Here is a 20,536-nt window from a genome sequence, read left to right on the forward strand (position 1 = left end):
TTACAGCTTTAACCAGGAAAACTGCAAATCCTTCACAACATTAAAGAAAGCATTCTCTTCAGCTCCAGTTCTGTCCCAGGTTGTTCCAGCCTGACCAGGAACAACCCTTCTTCTTAGAGGTAGATGCATCCTCTGTAGGCATTGGGGTGGTGCTTTTTCAAGAATCTCCTTCGGGCTCACACAATCCGTGTAGTTTCTTCTCCAGACAATTTCTTCCGAGTGAATGCAATTATGGAATTGGGGACAAGGAGTTACTGGCCATCAAGGCTGCCCTGGAGAAATGGCGACATTTGTTGGAGGGGGCTATATTTCCTGTTACTGTTTTTACCGATCATCAGAACCTAGTGTTTATTCAGGAGGCTCATTGCCTTAATCCTCGGCAAGCCCGCTGGGCATCCTTCTTTGCTCGATTTAACATGAAGCTCAAATTCTGCCCTGGTGCCAAGAACGGACGTGCAGTTGCATTATCTCGCTCATTTGACGATTTTGATAGCCTAAGACCGTTGGTTCCTCAGCATATTATTGATCCTTCTAATATTGTAGCTCTCACTAGGACCAAGCCGTCCTCTCCACCTCCAGGCCGGTCATTTGTGGAACCCCATCTCAGGCTCAAGACCCTACAGTGGGCTCATTCATCCATCATTGCCGGCCATGCTGGAATAAAGAAGACCACAGCACTGCTTTGCCGTCGCTTTTGGTGGCCTACTGATCGTGCCGATATTTGCAAATTCATTGCCTCCTGTACTACTTGTGCTCAACACAAGACTTGTAGAAGAGCTCCGGCAGGGCTCCTCCGTCCACTCCCTATTCCCGATGCTCCTTGGGAAAGTGTGGCCATGGATTTTATCACAGATCTACCCCTCAGTGCAGGGTTTACCACTATCTGGGTGGTCATTGATCGCTTTTCGAAGATGGCACACTTTATTTCTCTAACTGGATTGCCCACGGCCAATCGTCTTGCAGATATCTTTATCAAGGAGATATTCAGGTTACATGGCTGCCCGAAGGAGATGGTTTCGGACCGTGGAGTCCAATTCACATCCCGGTTCTGGAGAACCTTTTGCGGTAAATTGAACATAGAATTGAAATTCTCTTCGGGGTATCACCCCCAAACCAATGGACAGTCGGAGCGAATCAATCAGGATCTTGAAACGTTTCTTCGCTGTTTTACTTCTGACAATCAGAATAAATGGTCTCAATTCCTTCCTTGGGCGGAGTTTTCCCATAACCAACACATTCATGAGTCCACGGGATTCTCCTCATTTTTTGTTGTATATGGAAGTCATCCTGTTTTTCCGGATCCTTTTCCAGTTTCTTCCTCTCCGGTTCCAGCCGTAGATACCCTTTATCGGGAGTTTGCTCTCATTTGGGCCAAGACTATGACGGCTTTACTCAAGGCTACTCAGCATCACAAGATCTTTGCAGACCGTCATCGCAGGGCCACTCCCCTCCTAAAAGTGGGAGACCAAGTATGGCTATCCACCCGGGACCTAAAACTAAAAGTTCCTTCTATGAAGAGGGCTCCCCGATTTATTGGCCCGTACACCATCCTGCAAGTAATCAATCCTGTATGCTTCAAATTGAAACTTCCTCCTTTCCTGAGATGTCATAATACCTTTCATGTCTCATTACTTCGACCATTGGTACTCAACAAATTCTTTCGACCTTCCTGTCGTCCTCCACCAATACAAACCTCTTCTGGAACAGAATTTGAGGTCAATCGGATCTTGGCCTCCCGCATTCTTCATGGCAAACAGCAATATCTTGTCCATTGGAAAGGATATGGTCCAGAGGAGAGATCATGGGTGGACAAGCAGGACCTTCACGCTCCTAGAGTTCTTGAGAGATTCTTTCAAACAGGAGGAGGAGGGTATACTGTCAGGAGCCTTCCCGCTCGGCCGCCTGTTCCTCCGACTAGCGCGTCTGGTTGCCTACCAACCAGACGCATCACTTCCGGATTCCCCGCTGTCCGGCCTCTGCAAGACATCGCGCCCCATTGCTAGGCAACGGGACGCTATAGTGGATTCCGGCGCTGCGAATGACAGCGCTGCAGCGCAATGCTGATTGGTTCACTGTGGTATTTAAACTTCCTCTGGCCCTCCTACCAGTGCCAGAGTATCAGGTCTTCCTGCCTCCAGCGTTTGTGTGTACCAGTTGCTGTATTTGTTCCTAATTATCCTTGTGCTGCCTGTAACCTTTTGACCCGGACCGTTTGACCACCTCTATTTGGATTCTGCCTTTGTACTACGCTACCTGAAAGTTACCGACCCGGCTTGCCTCACCATTCTTCTGGATATCCCTTTGTACCTCTGCTACCAGAACGTTACCGACCCGGCCTGTCTGACACCTCCTTGTATCTCGCTGTTGTTTCTTGGAAGGACCGTGACCTGCGTGTCCCTGCAGCGGAGTCCATACTTCCTTGCGTTAGATTCCGCTCCTTCCTCTGAGTTGCGCCAACAATAACAAGTACGCTATATAGTTGTGACAATAAAGAGTTTAGAGAATAACATTTCTACAGTATTCTTTCGGATGTGGGACATAAAAAGTAGTAAACTGAATACATATAGAAGACTCAGAATTAAATTAGGTCGACATTTACTACCAAAGGGTATGGTAAAGTTCAACTTATGGGGTACATTTACTAATCGGCGGTTCCAACGAACCGCCAATTTCCTGCTCTTTGCCATCATTTTTTAAAATTGCCTTTTTAAAAAATGATAAAAGCACCAAGAATCGACGGTTAGTAAATATACCTCAATGAGTTTTTATATAACTAAATAAATCTGTGTAGACATACATGTGAAATAACTATTTATGAAGTAGATTAAAAAGTTATATTACCTTGGATTTACATTGAGTTTAACTTTATTTAAATGCTGGGATTGCCTTTAGTGTCAGTAAGGATGAAGGGAATCGTCATTTATAGCACTTCACTAGAACAACCATTCTGCATAATGTTGTTTTAATCAATGTCATTCATAAAGCAACACATTAAAGAAGTGTAAAAGTAAGTAATTTAAGGGTAATTCTCCAATTCTTCCAGATTTCTTATCACAAATCTTTATGTACCACTTTTTAATAATTGTATAAAATTAAATAAGTAATATTTTTGTAATTTATTGTGCTACTTAGCATCTCTTGTAAAATCTCAACAATGTCTCAATCAGATTTTGTTTACTGTATTTATTAAATGTTAAGTGGTCAATAATATAGTGATAATATTAATAAAGTAAGAAGAATTGAGGACAGTATTTCCACACACAGTAATAAAGATAACAGAACTAAACATGTACCTAGGATCTGGTCAAAACATTCAAACTTTTTGCTATTTGTCACATCTTACCATTATATTAATACTCCTTAACAAATCACCAGCATGAACTTTTTCCAGAACTGTTCCTGGTTTTGCCACGAGAAATGTATTGTGTTGTGTTATGATGTTTATAAAAATTCAAGAAATAATATTTTAGCAATCTAAAACAAGGCTATGATGATGTCAGAGAGATGCTTACAAATATCAGTATTTGTGCTTACTATTATGTTAGCTTAGAAAAGCAAACAATGGCATAGACTGCTTTTCAGGACCAACATAGATGTGAGCTCCACTAATTATATATTTTATGCCTCCAATCTGCTATGGGTAAGAGACAATAGTTAATAATGACTTAAAAATTACCACTTCCACTTATTTAACCTATACTTCTACTCCAGGACCTTCTTTGTAGTCTCATAAAATGGCATTCTTGCCAGTGAAGACATAGACATCCAGACATACATTGCTGAAATAACAACTACAACACAAGGAGGATGCACTTCTGCCTCACATCACTGGTGTTATGAGTTTATGAGTTCAATTCCCGACCATGGCCTACCCTGGGTTTCCCCTGGATACTCCGGTACCCTCCCGCACACAAAAAATACTGATAGGTTAATTGACTGCAATTAAATTGACCTTAGTCTCTCTTGGTCTGTGTGTGTGTGTATGTTAAGGAATTTAGACTGTAAGCTCTAATTAGGCAGGGACTGATGTGAGTTTTCTGTCAGCGCTGCAGAATTAGTGGCACTATATAATTAGATGATAATGATGATCTGTAAAGTAGATGAAGATGTAAATTTTAACTTTTAAGTTTACGCAGCGACAGTTAAACTTTAGTGAACTGTAGTGGATTACCATTTTCGCTGTTACAAGATTGCCATGTACAAGACACTTATCATAAAGGGGACATACATAAAATCAGGACAGGATTTGGATATGTAGAGAATTAAACGAAAGGCGCAACTACTTGTTTTGAATTGTTATGAACCACTTTCCAATACAACTAGTATTGTACGCGTACTTCATCCTGCTAGGGAGCTGGTTGTGAGTGTCAGAACAGGTAATCATACACTGAAGAGTAAAGCATCCACAAGCTGTTCAATCAGGACCTATAATTGGGCAGATAACAGGCCACAATGGGAAAAAGAAGTGGGTCACATTAATTGGACTGAAAACTCAGAAAAGACTGTAATGGTCTTTGTAAGATTGCACCTTTGGAGCCCGGATCTAAGTTAATAATCAAATATGATTCCAAATGTTGTAAATGGAGGCATGCCATCAACAAATATCTACATGTTTCTTGCTGTCTGAGCAGTGTAATGAAGTGTTATTTTGTTGCCAAAGCTGAGCAATATCCCAACTGGTGGTATTGACAGCTGGGAAGTCAGTGGAGGTAGTGTTATGCCAGGAAAGGGCTTAGGATGTATTCCATAGACAGCAGAGAAAGGGAAGGTTTCTGAAGAGTGACATGGCTATTATAATAAAATACCAGGGAGTAATGATGTCCAGCAGATGGTCAAAGGAAGCTAAATATCTTTCCAGTTTTGGAATGATTTTCTCCATCGGGCCAGTATTCTGGGATTGATAAGCTGTTTAGAAACATAACTGGACCCCTAGGGTAGAGAGCAAGAGTGCTTATTAAGAAGAAAACTGTCTTTGTCTGTCAGAAATAATGGAAGAAGAGAAGATTGAAATGTCATTGAGGTAAACCATCGTGTAGCAACCCAGGATATCTCAGAAGATTTAATTTGCATAGTTTTTGGTAACAAGTGGAGGCATTGCACTAGCATAATCAGATATTAATAATGTCCATCCCTGTGGTTGTCTCCCTGGCAGAAACAGATCAAAGTGTAGACACCCTAGATCCAAGTTGGTGAAGACATTGACCCCCTTGATATCATCAAATAATTTGTGATAAAGAGAATGGGATATAAATTTGTCACCATTATCTTGTTCAGTTCTATGTAGTCATTGCATTCTCCTGTATGTTTTCTCAAGTCTTTGGAGAGGAAGGTGGATAGCCAGAAAACTGCTTAAGTAAAACTACATGCACCAGCATACCAATGGCTGCCAGAGCTTACAAAACACACCATATTAGTATAGTGTTTATAATCAATAAACACTATACTAATCCCTCGTTCTTCAAATTATTGTATAAAATGAATCAATTAATCTCACTAAAACAATTAAATTCATTGATAACCAATGTCTGATCCTTGTGGCTGTGCTAGAAAAAAGATCTGTGGCATCTATAAGAGGAAGAGGAAGAAAAGTGTTTATTTAAATTAAAGGTCATTTAATACAGTGTATGGGTGTTTGTTTATTGTTTTGTTTATATTAGAAGCACCAGCATACCCAATCAGTGTATGGCTGCCAGGGCTTGCTAGGACTAGTAATGCCACATGTTAAAAACTATTTACAGTGTACAATAATTACCACAACACCAGCTGCCTGGGAGTGATTGACTGAGCCCCAGTGCTATCAGCAAGGATTTTTTTTCTTAAGGTATACATTTTTTGCGCACCTCCCCCCTGGGGACAAGTCTCACTATAACAGGAGGGCCACACACTGCTAGTTTCTTTGTTATAGAGTGACTAGCCCAACCTGTCATAGCCTGGTGTGTTTTATGGCTTTCACGGGGTAACCCCATGCTGTTCATCTCTCCACATTAGCTGTAACCATTATTTGTTTAAATACTTGCTGTAAGATGTATCATAATGGAAATTCACACACAGAAAACACATCAGGTATTACTATATATACTTGTATACTCTGAAATTAATATTCTTACCATTAAACTCAGTTGAGGGAGGATCAACCTTGGTTCCAGAAACAAAGCTTAATTTATGAGGTATTAATATCTGGGTTCCATCAAATTGCTGAACAGGCTGTATAGGTTGTTCAGCTCTCTCTATAGGTCCCGGTAAAGTCTGCTCAATTGTAATCATATGTGATTGTTTTGTCTCAGGTGTTATTGTGGGCATTGGCTTCTGATTTTCTTTCTCCAAATGTGGATGGAAAGTTTCAAAAGTTAAGCCTGGATTTCCACTTATATTCTCAGCACATTTTGGAAGTTGTATCTGAGTTATGCTAGTGTTGGTTTTGGGGTTCCATTTCTCTTCACGATGAATTAATGGACTCTCCTTTAGAATAGTTTTTAGCTCTTCTAATGTCTCTTTGGGTATTGCTGATCCCAGCGATAACAGATCTTCATTGGATTTTTCATAATTATTTTTAGTACTTGCTTGTTTAAATTTTATTTTTTCTTGGGGCACATCCTCAGCATCTTTGGTGCTAGAAACCTGTAAAGGCACCACCGGCTCCTTTCTTTGTTTCGTCTGTTCTGTCTTAGATGTATCTCCTCCTCCATGGTCGGTTTGTGCAGTACCTTGTCTTTCATCCTTGAGAAGTAGTTTAGTAGACATAGAAGATGCTTGAAAATTTTTTCCCATATCATCATATATATTTTCAAGATAAGAATTTCTCAACGAGCTTACAGAATGTGATGCATGTATCTTCTCCCACTGTAATGGTGGAATGTATTTCCCAGTAACTTTTACTCCTCTCTTTCTTCTAAGTCTTGATATCACACTGCCATCTACTTCATCATTTTCAGTGTTGCCTTGATCCTGAAGTCACAAAAGTAAATGCTATTCAGCTGTTCTAGAAGTTGTTTTTGTATATACCAGTTTATCCCTTAATGGAATGAATTTAAGTAGATTAGCAAAAGAATATCAGGAGTGTCTGAATAAGCAGGAGCGTCCATAACTATATGATGCGAATACTTATAAAAAAAATCTTCTATTGATTTAGTTACAAATATACAATTTTTATTTCCATGAGACTGCTGAAGCCCTGTACAAATACAAAAGTTAAAAATACTATACATTCCGTATACAGGACTAAATTAGATTTTAATCCCTTCAGATAAAATTTTATTTTACTTGAAAGGATGTGCTTCTTCATGGAAAGTCCACCATGCGTAGACAATCAACATGCTAGAGTAACTATTTTACACGGTGAACCACTATCTTCTACTGTAAACTGTCTTGTGCATTTTTTTCATTATTTGACTTTTTGAAGTGCCTTTAGACTTTTCCTTCATTTTACACTTTTCTGGATTTTTTACCCAATTTTTTTTGTCTGCTTTCTTTTTTTGTCATCTTGGGTTATCTTTTTTCATCTTGGGTTGTCTTTTGTCCTTTCTTTCTTACTCATCCACTTATTTCCTCTTTTATTTGTTCCCTCTTAGCCTCACTTCACTCTACACCATATTTATCATCCCTTCTACTCTCTTGCTGCTATAAGTTTCTTATCTGCTACCGTACAAGAAGAGGAATATTTTTAGTACTTTTTTCCACATTTGCTTACATGTAGTATGGCAAAAGATTTGTTGTAACTGCTATCTTCACACTCATTTCCATATATGCACACAACACTGTATAATAAAGATGAGTACAATTTCCATATCTGTTTGCATCTAAGTTAAGGTCTAATACACATTAGGTAAAACTAACCAAATTAATGGAACAAGATATCGCCAATTGAGTTCTAACTGCTGTGCATGGTTCTTTGTAAAGACAGAGTGAGTCTGAACCTTCAGTCATTTCAAATCAATAAAACAGAGGGGGAAACATGAACTTACATTTTTTGTAATAAATATTACAGCAAATTATTCTATAAACATATTACAATGTCAAACACATTCATTATAACATAAATAACAACTAGCATTGTGCACCCTTTCATAAATAAGCCAAGTCGTAAATTGTAGTCTTGCACATTGTTTGACTTAAAGGTAGCATATTAATTATTTTTTTGTTATAAAAAATGAATGAACATTATTTCAGAGCTAGCAGTTTGTACTTTTTATTAAATAATATCAGAAGCAATAGTTTTACAGTACACATGTTGCTAACACATAAAGGAGTAAAAGAAATGCTATTTCAATATAAAATGACTTACATTTTAGCTACCCTTTTTATTCAAGAGAATGTATTTAATCCATTTTATTGATAAACTATTACAATTCTGTAAAATGTTTATCATAAAAATATGTCATAAAACTAATAACAAATTATGAACCTGGGGCCTGATTCATTAAGGATCTTAAATGAAGAGGATCCTTATTTCAGTCTCCTGGACAAAACCATGTTACAATGGAAGGGGTGCAAATGAGTGTTCTGTTTTGCACATAAGTTAAATACTGACTGTTTTTTCATGTAACACACACATATCAGTTTTAAATTTCAGTGTACAAATAAGCTATCAAGTTTTTCTGTGCTACATGAAAAAACAGTTAGTGTTTAACCCTTGTGCAAAACAGAACACACATATGCACCCCTTCCATTGTAACATGGTTTTGTCCAGGAGACTGAAATAAGGATCCTCTTCATTTAAGTTCCTTAATGAATCAGGCCCCTTGTTTGGAAAATTAATATGCACTATACAAATTGTTATCAATACAAATAAAATAATTGATAGTTATGTCTTACCTCTGCAGTGTTAATTTCATTGTCCATTCCAATTGCAATACAGTTCAGGTCACCATCTGAAACCAAATTCATAAGCCACAAAGTGAAAATTTGTATACAATATTTATAGGTAAATGTACAATACTGGGGATCTAGAATGTTTAAACGAATGTATTTTCTAGTATTGCTTTATGTTTTTAGATGTCATGAATGTAAAATTCTGTACAAAGAAACACTGCCTAACACATGAGCAACTGGAATGATGTAGTGGTCAAATGATACAATATGTTAACTGTCAGTAGGTAATAAACAAAGGTAACAAAACGCACTAAAAGGCTGACTAGTCAATGTACATTTCCAAAAGACTTTTTATAATGTAGCCCCATTCTGGAAACTGGGTCTGCTGCCTGTGTTCAAACACCTGACTTTTAAAGTGGTGTATTTAAAGGGAAAGGGAAATTTTCATACAAAAAAAATACATCTGATACATCTCTGGAGAGACACTGATTGTAATGATAAGGATAAACAACAATAGTCTGTATTGCTGCTTGAATGCCTGGTGTAACTTACTACTCTTTTCACAGGGACCCAGGAATAACCCAGGTTGTGAATGGGTCACACCGGGTCATGTGACCTGGGTCCGCGACCAGGGTTATTCCTATGTTGCAGCCCGATATGCTTCTGTATGAAAGGTGTTTCCGGGTTATTCACAGGTTATTCTTCCTGGGTTACGTTAAAAGCAGCTCATTGGCGGATTGGAATCGCTCTTTGATGACGTTGTCTGCATGCTGCAGAACGGCAGGGATGGCGAATTGGCAGGATGCCGAAGTGAGAGAGCTACTGGATGTCAGAGGGAAAGGGGAGGTCAAAAAATAGATTACTGGTACAGTGAAAGATACAACTGTTTATGAGAACATTGCAAAAATACTGACCGACCGGGGGGATCAAGCACTCACAGCAGCAAGTTGTCAACAAACTCAAGTCCCTTAGGAAGCAATATAGCAAAGTGCATGATCACAACAAAAAGAAAAGTGGCAATGGCCATATGAAGTGGCCATGTTATGATTTGTGCAACGTTGTATTTAGCAACTCAGCCCAATCCAATCTCATTCACTTTTCTTCTTCAAGCTGTGTTAACAGTAATGCCACCCGTGAAAGCAGCCACGCTGGCTTGCCTTCATCACAGATGGTGGCTGAAGAGATGGCAGAAAATAGCGAATATGATTCATCTATTAATGTGATACCTAGGGAGTAGTATAGAAGAAGCAGCAGGCCAGACTAATACACAACCTTCGTGTTCAAGCAGTAAGTTAACGATGTTTGGGGCCTACGTTTTAATAATTGCTCCACTGCTGCGCTTATTTGTAATATGTTTTGCACTGGATATTTTCAATCATAATGAAAATATCCATGTTATATAGTAAGTGTTACTTGTCAGTCTTAACAGCTGTCCCCTGCATTTTGGAGTTTTTTCAAGTAACATTTGTTAATCTAAATGGTCAGCACCAATGTGTGTTGATTGAAATTTTTTAAAAAAAGCAAATTCTAAACAATGTGTCTTTAATACAATCATTCCTAATGCCGTCTATGTGTTTAGCATTTCTTTTATGTTGTCAGTAATGATGCTCTGGGTGAGTTCAGCATGGTTAGTTCACTCTCCCTCATAGGTGACTGCATCTACCTGACTGTTAGGCAATTCAGGTTCCTTTATATTCCACTCTGGAAGAAACTTCTCTTTTTGTATTTCACATATATTATGTAAAATACAACAAGCAGCAACTACATCTGGCATTACATCTCTTCTCCTGATCTTTCTTCCACCCTCCTCTCTCGGGTATCAGACTGCCTCTCCGCCATCTCCTCCTGGATGTCCGAGCGTTTTCTCAAAATCAATATCTCTAAAACAGAACTCATTGTCTTTCCACCGCCCAGACTCCCATCCCACCATGACCTCTCTATTGTCGTCAACAACACCACACCATCTCCTCTGTCACCCAACTCTGCTGCCTGGGTGTCACCCTCGACTCCTCTCTCTCTTTTGCCCCTGGGCTAAGGGGGCCTCCATTCCCCCGTGAGGGCCCCCCCCTCGTGATCCGAGCTGCCCGCGCCCCTCCCCCCGTGATCCGAGCTGCCTGTGCCCCCCCCCGTGATCGGAGACTACAGAGCGCCAGAGAAGGACCGCAGTGAAAGTGCTCAGCAGCACTGATCGCGCTGGGGGCGCCCCCGCCCCGACCGATCAATACTGCTGCTGAGCACTTTCAAGGGCCCCCTGGATGCCATAGGCCCCTGGGCTGTAGCCCAGTTAGCCCTATGGTTAATCCGGCCCTGCCCAGAGGAGACTTTTATAAATATCTGCAGCTTAGACATTGGCTAGCTACACCATTGCTTAAAAACCTGTCAATAAGACCCCCTCCAGCATTATATTACACTTAATTGACGAAGGGAAACAACAGAGCTAGTATAACCTCATGGTATAATACTCTGACAACCCAAACAGATCCACCCAAATCCAAAATACAATTTCAATGGGAAGCTGATCTTCATTTGGATCTGACAGGAAGGGACTGGAAACATATCTTCAGGAAGTCTTTTAAAATGTCTAAATGTATTAACCACACTGAAATGCTGGTAAAGCTTAGAAATAAAATATATGTCACCCCAGAAAAGTTACATAAGATGTGGCCCTCTACATCCCCGACATGCTGGTGTAATTGTTCAGAGAGAGGAGATATCTTACACATTTTTTTGGTATGCCCAGTATCATAGCCTCTGTAGAATGAAGTATTTAATTTGCTTGGGGTTATCTTACAACAACCAGCTCACCCCTCTCCAGAGGTGGCCCTTTTGCATCACTATCCAACCTCAATCCCAAAATCGGACAGATTTGTGTTGGGCCAGGTTCTCATAGCAACTAGGGCTGTTATTGCCCAAGCATGGAAACAACCTCTCCCCCCAACACTGTCTAAGATTATCTCAAAAATAATTTATAAGACTGAGGGAGAGGGTGCTCGGACGTGAGACCCACAACTAAACATTAATGAGGTTCCCCTGAGCTCCTAGACATTAATAAGCCAAGAGAGTTCCAAGGTTGTTATCAGATGTTGTGTAAACAGAGTATATGTTCCCTGTCATTTGGGGAATTCCGTGGCTTCCCAAACATAGCCCTGTGTCACGGCTCTGAGGTTTTGATGAACACTGACACATGCAGTAGAATGTTGCCTGGAAGTAGCAGAGACATGAGTAGTATCTGAATCATGCATGGAACTACAGGTAGCAGAATTCGTTGTAACTGCAATAGTAAGTTCGCTGTAGTACGGAGCAACTGAACAGAGACACGCAACTTGAGCCCAAGTACTAGCCATCGGCACAACAAGTAGTTCACAATAACAGTCCAGTAACCAGGTAACAGCAGAGTAAGGATAACCCGTGTCAGACGTGGAACTATAGGTGACAGGTAACTTGATAGTAGCTCTAACAGTGAGATGCAGCGATCTTAGCCAGCCAGCAGTAAAGTTGAACCAATAGATAAGGCACAGGTTTAGCAACAACAGCAGTGAGGAGTTTGCAGCTTGCAGGTGAACAGCAGTGAGGAGTTTGCAGCTTGTAGCTGAACAGCAGTGAGGAGTTTGCAGCTTGCAGGTGAACAGCAGTGAGGAGTTTGCAGCTTGTAGCTGAACAGCAGTGAGGAGTTTGCAGCTTGCAGATGAACAGCAGATCCAAATGCAATCAGAGTAACACGAAGAACAGGCAATGGGCCCATAACCTTGGGAGGTTAATATAGTGCTGCAGGACCAATGAGGTACAGGAGGAGGTCCAGATCACAGTAGCCAGGAACACCTGTGAAAGTAATGTCTCTGAGGCAGAAGAAAGCAGAATCATGGTTCTTAAAGGGAAAGTCACAGCGCCGGCACCTAACTATGGGACCGGCGTGTGACACCCTGTTATCAATTAGTTTAATAAAGAGGTAGCATTCACTTTACAATAATGCAAACTCCAGTTTCTGGCCACTCGTGTTTGTACTATACAGTCAAGCTCTCCACTATTTCTTCCGGAGACACGGTTTCTCCTGGACTGTGGACTCCTTGGTTTGCTCCTCTACTTGCCGCAGTACTATGTTGATGCACTACCATCACCCACTTCTTGAAACCCTCGTCAGTCTCCATCCGGAACAGGCATCACCTTCCATAGGCACTGCCACGTATATACAAGGAATCAATTAAGGTCCAGCTACCGAGAACTCCAAGTTCGCATTACATTCTTCCAGGTAGCTTACTTGATCCAACAGAACCTCTGTTTCTCCGAGTACTGTGGACTACGACTCATCTTGGTGGTACAGCTTAACAAACCAAGAATTTCAGCAACAAGGACTGACACTTTTGTGGTTGAAGTGCTTGGTTTCTTTGAGCCCCTACAAAACAAGCTACCAATAGGCTTAAAGCAGCTAAGCTAACAGTACTGTCAATCAACTCTAAGACTGCAGCGAGCAGCTGCCGTTACTAAGCGACAGAGCAACAGCACAAACACACGGCAGTATATATCAAATGTAAGAAACATTGGCACACAGCAGTGGCAGAAAAGAAAAGTGGTTCAAGAAGGAATTGTCCTTGAGCCCTCCTACCGACCCTTATGTCGGATTGACATATGATTGAAGGGCAGCAGACTAGACAAGGTTATAAAGTTGGCAATATAGTGACATCGACTGTATTATTAGGACAATTGAAATGTAGACAGTATTTATTAGGTTGACAATTGAAATGTAGAAAGTATTATCCCTAACTCTTACCCTGTCCCTGTCCATCTCCCTATCCCTGTAAAGCAACAATAGGAATTTGTGTGTCTCCCCCTGCTTTTCACTATTACTGCCTGTAAAGAACACTTTATATAACTTTGGGGACAAACTCAATCAAAACTGACAAGAGGATCCCAAGTCATCCACAGCTCTGTATACTTAGTACAGGATCTGTGCATTTCATGACAAGTCAATGGTTCTCTCACAGTTCAATTATATCTGCCCAACTTTTCCTATAACACATCATTGCAATATATCACCTGTTACACTGCTAAACTTAGAGGCATTGCTGACCTTTCCCTATACATCTCACTTGTTCAGTATTTATACTTTACTGCCACCTTCTGTTACTTCAGCCACATTACAGAGAATTGTATTATATTGCTGAGATTTTCATAATACATTAACTGCCAGCTACTTTTGGGACTGATTCTCTGAGATTTATAATCATCTAGATAATTAAAGGAGCTCCTCATTACGCATCAAACACCTCATTATCCATCATCAACCTCAGTTGGTACGTAACTGTTCTTGTGCTAAACGTCTCCCGCAGATATTCAAAGCTACTGGCTCTGTGGAATCCTGTCAGTCTTCCACTGAAGCGGCTGGCCCCACCTCCCCCTTGCCCCTCTAGGGTCCAGATAACCTGCCTCCTTACAAAACCTCAATACCGGGGCCAACTATAACGGCATAAGTCTTTACTGCTGTCAGCACAGGACTGCCTCCATATAAACCCACCCATCTTCCTTCTTTTCACAACATTAGTGGGTGAAGGTAATTCACTGCAGCAGATGTGAAACAAAGAATAGTTTCCTGAAATTTTTTAACTTTATGTATATTGTTCTTTGAACATGTCTTTTTAATGTTTTACACATGAACGGTTTCCAGACATTCCTCTGTGTGATCTGTCTGACATTATTGAGACCTTTCGATTTTCACTGACTGCCAAGGGTAAGAGGCAGAGTACTCTTGATATGACCAGCTTCTCTCAAAAAAAATGTGAAAAGCAGCCTGGAGGCAAATCTTCAATTGCACCGAGTCCTAGGAAGTCCAGTACTCACTGAATAGGAAGAAGTCACTCCGGGGGTGCAGAACCTCATAACCAACTTGGTCCAAGACATTAAAGCCACTTTCCAAAACTGAGATTTAGCAAGTGGTGCAAGAGTTCCGTTCTGAACTTTCCGAAATGGGTACTAGGACAGTTATCCTAGAAATCAAAATGGAGAATATTTGTAAAATGCTTTTTTGTGCTGAACAAGATATAACTTCCCTCAGCTCGGGCATCAGTGCCCTATGAAAAAAAATGAAAAAAAAAATGATTGAGGAACCAGGAAGTGACCCGCTAGCTGACCTCCTCGCGGATGCCAAAGGTGAAGGTGGTGTAGAAGAAGTGGGCTGGGTTGAGCAGTTGAGTGCCCGCAAGAGGGAGCAGCTTGAGGCAGTGCTGTGGCCCTTTGTGACTCAGTTCAGTAGAAAGCTTGGTCAGACTTCCTTGGTGATGCACCATGTGGACACTGGTGAGCATAGGCCAGTTAGGCAACCCGCTTATCGGGTCTCACAAGAGGCCAAGGAAAGTATATACAAGGAGGTACAGGAAATGCTTGAGCTAGGGGTGATCCAGCCACAGCATAGTTCATTGGCGTCCTCCATTGCACTGGTTCCCAAGAAGGACAAGACAACACGATTTTGCGTAGACTACCGCCGGTTGAGCGAGGTTACCATGTCTAATGCCTATCCCCTGCCCCCAAATTGACGCTCTGTTAGACGAGTAAGCTGGGGCAAAGTATATTTCCACCTTTGACTTGAGCAAGGGGTATTGGCAGATACTGCTGACCCCCGAGGCTCAGGAACGGTCAGCATTCATCACCTCATTTGGCCTGTTTGAATTTAAGTCCATGCCATTTGGGATGAAGAATGGGCCAGCCACATTCCTGCTGGAAGGGTGTAAAGGCTTTGCTCAAGCTTACTTGGATGACATTGCCATTTTCAGTAAATTCTGGGAGAACCATCTGTGACAAAATGGACCGCCTAAGCCACCGTCTGTTGTTGCTGGGAACCGGCTGGGCTTACTTTGCCACCATTCCCTTTCGTTATCCCAAATACGCCCTCTTGCCGCAGTAGGAGGGGCTTACAAATGCTGCCACCACTGGACTCCTTACCGGCATCCAGTACCGGGTTTCTTCTGGGTAGATGACGCTGCGAGTGTAGCCTGTTACTGGCGTTCCTGGGCTGGTACTCCTGATCTCTTACTATGGATCAGGAGGGCTGTGGATGGATTCCCTCTAGCCTATCACACTGATCAGAGCTGCAGGGTAGCAGGCAGAGCGGTGGTACTGGAAAAGCTGGGTCCAACCTCAGAAACAGCCGGAGAACGGATTAGATTTATGTTTGCAAGCAGGTCTTTGAAGCAAGTGACGTTTATTTGACCTCACACTGGTTGAAGCTACCAATGATCAGGTCAGATGAAACAAGAACATTTCAGTGCTTTTTATACTGATTTGGACACAGGCTATTATTAGAATCAGGATGCAATGTGTTTACACAAACATGGAATTACATGCATTGCAAAGCCAATAATATTTACACTTATCTATGAAATCCTAGAGATGCTGTGATGTTCTGAATCTGGTTTTCAGGTGCAGAGAATCTAGGAGCCAGTCTTAATTAAAAGTTCCTGCCTTCACTGTTGGACCTTCACACATCAAAAGATCTAATTAGCATGGGGATACACATTCCCAAAGAATACACATTCCCAAAGAAAAGTACAAACCCTAAACAAGCCACTTCCACACCTCACAACACACAAAAGACTTCCATCCACAAAGGCTTATTGTATCAGATATATACCTTAGGAAATAATGCATCTCCTCTAGCAAGGTTAAACAAGAAACAAATTTCTTCCCCTGATCTCAGAAATTAAAGATTTCCCTTACCAAAATATACACAATATCAAAAATAAGTGCTTGTGCAATTATATAAATAAGCGCCCTCTGCTATTTCCTTTAAATAAATTTATACCAGAAGTTATTTATCAGTGATCCAGTCACAACATCTGAAATATGTAGGGCAAGTGTCAGAGAAAATTCAGTGGGCAGGTCTGACCATCAGAGCAGACAAGTGTCAAATGGGATGTCAGAGGTGCAGTACCTGGGTCATCGTGTGGGGGAGGTAGGGCTAAGCCAGAACCAGCTAAGGTAGAGCAATCCAAGACTAGCCCTGGCCCACAACCCAAAGACAAGTACTGGCCTTCTTAGGGACCTCAGGCTACTACAGACATTTCGTCTCAGACTTTAGCAATGTAGCGAAGCTCCTGACAGATCTCACTTAGAAGAAACTCCCCAAAGTAGTTGACTGGACACCTGCTTGTGAGCTGGCATTTCAGTCGTTAAAGGAAGGCTGGATCATACTCCAGTACTATTGGCGCCCAATTATGACAAGAACTTTATCGTTCAAACTGACGTGTCACAGTATGGACTGGGAGCAGTACTTAGCCAAGTGGGGCCAGATGGGCAGCAGAACCCTGTGGCCTATTTGAGCAGAAAACTGCTAAACTGGGAGGTGGGGTATGCAGCAATTGAAAAGGAATGTTTGGCCATTGTTTGGGCAGTGAAAAAACTTAAACCTTATTTGTATGGACGACATTATACTTTGGAGACTGATCACAATCCTTTAAAGTGGCTACAACACACCTCAGGGGAAAATGGCAAATTGTTGCGCTGGAGCCTTGCACTTCAAGTTTATGACTTTCACATAATTCACAAGCAAGGAAAGGCTCACAGCAATGCAAATGGACTGTCGGCAGAAAGAGCCGGATCCCCCAGGTCATCTGCGGTAACCCTAGGAGACTGTGTACCAGGAGCGAAATCATTGGGACATGGCACACTGGTTACCCGCATGGACAAAGGGGGAAGGAGTGTGACTGGATCACTTATAAATAACGTATTTGTGGCTGGATCATGTAGAAATAATTTATTGTAGAAATGTATTTTAATCAGAGGTGCAGGCACCAATGTATAATTTGAAATGCAATTATCAAGTTACATTGGGATGTTTTGTATGGAAGTGTCATTGTTTGGGTTTGTAATTTTGCTAGAGAAAGTCTGTTTGCTGATAGCAGGAAATGCTAAGTAAGTCTTTATGTGAAGTGACTCTTTAGCCTGTATACCCAGCAGGGGACCACTGTCTGGCGTGGCTGCATTTCAGATAATGCAAGCATCAAGTTTTAGCACATAGGAGAGTAGTGTAAATATTGTTAGCTTTGCATTGCATGTAAATCCATGTTTGGTAAACATATATCGTATCCTGATACTAAAAATAACTCAGACCTCAAGGGACTAGCTTACCCTTTGAGGCTGTGTCCCAACTGTATAAAAAGAGAGACCTTGTACACTGAAATGTATCATAATTCTTGTTCCATCTGACCTGATCACTGGTACCTTCAATCAGTGTGACTGCAAATAAACATCAGCTGCTTCAAAGACCTGCTTGAAAACGTCTTCCATGCTGAAAATCCTTTGATCTACAGATTAGACTCAAAATCGAATTTGTTTCTGGCTGTCTGAGGTTTGGACCCATCTTCCCAGCACCACCACTCTGCCCGCTACCCAGCAGCTCTGGCCAGTGTGACAGGCCAGGGGGGAATCCATCCACAGCAACCCTGATCCATAGTAAGCAGTCAGGGGTACCAGCCCAAGTGTACCAGCAAGGGGGTACCCTAGCAGTGACAGTTACCCAGAAGGAACCCGGTACTGGATGCTGGTAAGGAGTCCAGTGATGGCAGCATTTGCAAGTCCCTCCTACTGCGGTTAGAGGGTGCATTTGATATAACAAAAGAGAACAGTGGCAGAGTAAGCCCAGCTAGTTCCCAGCAACGACAGACAAAGTGTCATAGGCGGTCCATCCTGTCACAAGCACCCATTAGCGTTGCCCTCTCTTGCCGCTGCTTTTCAACCTTGCCTTGGATCCACTTCTTCGAACGTTACAAAACTGGAACACTTTTCAGAGCATACATATAGGTACCAAATCTATCAAAATGACGGCATTTGCCAACAATTTACTCCTCTATATTTCGAACCCACAACATACACTTACTGCAATCCTGGAGTTGAGGAATTCGGTCGAGTATCAGGCTTCAGATAAACATGGATAAATCCACATCCATGGATAAATCCATATCTTAAAGCAGGAGTGAGTTGCCCTTCTTGGGGTCGCTCCATGTGACTACGATGGGCAGCACATCAATTTACATATTTGGGTATACAAATTTCCAAGCTCCCATCGTGTCTTTATCAGGTTAATTTCTCAAAAGCAATTAGATATTGGAGGGCTGAAGTAGTCTCCCTCTATCTTATATAGGGAGGGTGAACTTGATCAAAATGGTTTCTTTCCCCTAACTATTTTACCTTATCCAAAGCTTGCCATTATTGTTAACATAGCGAGACCTGACACACTTACATTTCTTGTACCGCAAATTTATTTGGAAGGGCAAGAGACCTAGAATTAGTTTACAGAAATTACAATATGGAACTAACGGAGGCATTTACTTCCCAAATGTAGCTTTGTATAATCAGGCAGCTATCCTCCGAAATCTACAAGACTGGCTGTGCGTTCAAAATATATACACTAATACGCACTTAGAAAATCAATTTATTCCAATTATTGACTTGAAGGCCCTACTACACCTTTCTGACCAAAAGATCCCGTTTGAAGTTAGAAGCAATCTGTTTTTATGGACTACTCAAAAACTATGGTACATCTTATGTCGAAAACATGGTATCAACACACACAACTCATTACATTTGCCTTTACATCATAATCCAGACTTTCATGGGGGAATGGCACATTATCCATTTATAATATTGGGGGGCGGCAGGTGTTTCCACTATTTTCCACTTGGCTAATAAACGAGAAAACAGACCCATGACATTTCTAGAGGCATCTAGTAAGTATGAAGCTGTGTGGCCCTAACCGACGGCGTTTCTGCATGCCCAACATTACATTAGAGGGGTCGTTCAAACGTTTTCAGAAGTAGGTTGAGACAATCCTTTAGACCATATACTTTTCTCACCTACTCCTAAGTGCCAGGCTATCACTATTCATTACGGGATGTTGAGGGATTTGGTTGGTTATTCTACTGCCCAAACAGGAATAACGCAATGGCTGGTATATTTATCTGACTTTACCGCAGAGATATTACTTAATACATTATCCAAATCATGCAAATTGATATCAGCTAATATGTATACTGAGATGTTTTTGAATATCTATCATGGTACATACTTGACCCCCCAGAAGCGCTTTAGAATGTGTCTCTTAAAGTCCAGCAACTGCCTTCGATGTCATTCTGCTGATGCAGACCTGTTTCAATGTCTGTGGGGCTGCTCCCTAGTTTGCAAGTTTTGGCTTCAGATAAAAAGCTATGCAGAAAGTTCTTTGTTAAACTATTTTCCATTTACGTCTGAGTTGGTCACACTAGGGGGTAAATGTATCATCGGTTTGGCACGAAGCTCTAAGGGCAAGTAACTGGGGGAAAATAATCATTGTAATTAGAAAAATACAAGTAGTATCTCATTTGAAAAATAGTGAATTTGGCTGATACGGCTAATAAGTTGGGTAAAGATACCCCTCTTATATCTTTATTCAAAGAAAAACTAAATTTTATATTCAGAATGGACTGGGTAGAAACGTTGATTGATAAGGAACGCCAGACTGAGAAGTTCTTTGATATGTGGAAAAGCTACAATAATGCACTTCCTGTCTCCTTTAAATATAAAATACAGGAATGTCTGAGACACACAACTTGGTTGTCGCAGATCCACCTATTGTTGACTGATACTTTCCTCCTATAGTTTTGACATAAGGCAATAATTATGGTGCTGGATTTGAGATAGATGAGACATTGCGCTGCGCGTCCTGTGTGGTCTAAAAATATATGTCTTCCTTCCTGTTATAGGATAG

The 20,536-nt window shown here is 41.3% G+C and overlaps 1 protein-coding gene across 1 annotated transcript in view; it reads right to left on the reverse strand.

The window, feature by feature from the left end:
- LGSN (lengsin, lens protein with glutamine synthetase domain) overlaps positions 1–20,536 on the reverse strand; it is a 36,081-nt gene that overhangs the window by 14,648 nt on the left and 897 nt on the right. Inside the window, exons 2-3 of the mRNA XM_075200403.1 lie at positions 8,812–8,867; positions 6,108–6,945 (exon numbers count right to left, since the gene is read on the reverse strand). Of these exons, the coding sequence (XP_075056504.1) occupies positions 6,108–6,945; positions 8,812–8,838 (865 nt within the window). The 5' untranslated portion in view covers positions 8,839–8,867. The remainder of the gene's footprint in view (positions 1–6,107; positions 6,946–8,811; positions 8,868–20,536) is intronic.

This window comes from Mixophyes fleayi, chromosome 3 (assembly GCF_038048845.1).
Source record: "Mixophyes fleayi isolate aMixFle1 chromosome 3, aMixFle1.hap1, whole genome shotgun sequence".
Classification (NCBI taxonomy): domain Eukaryota; kingdom Metazoa; phylum Chordata; class Amphibia; order Anura; family Limnodynastidae; genus Mixophyes; species Mixophyes fleayi.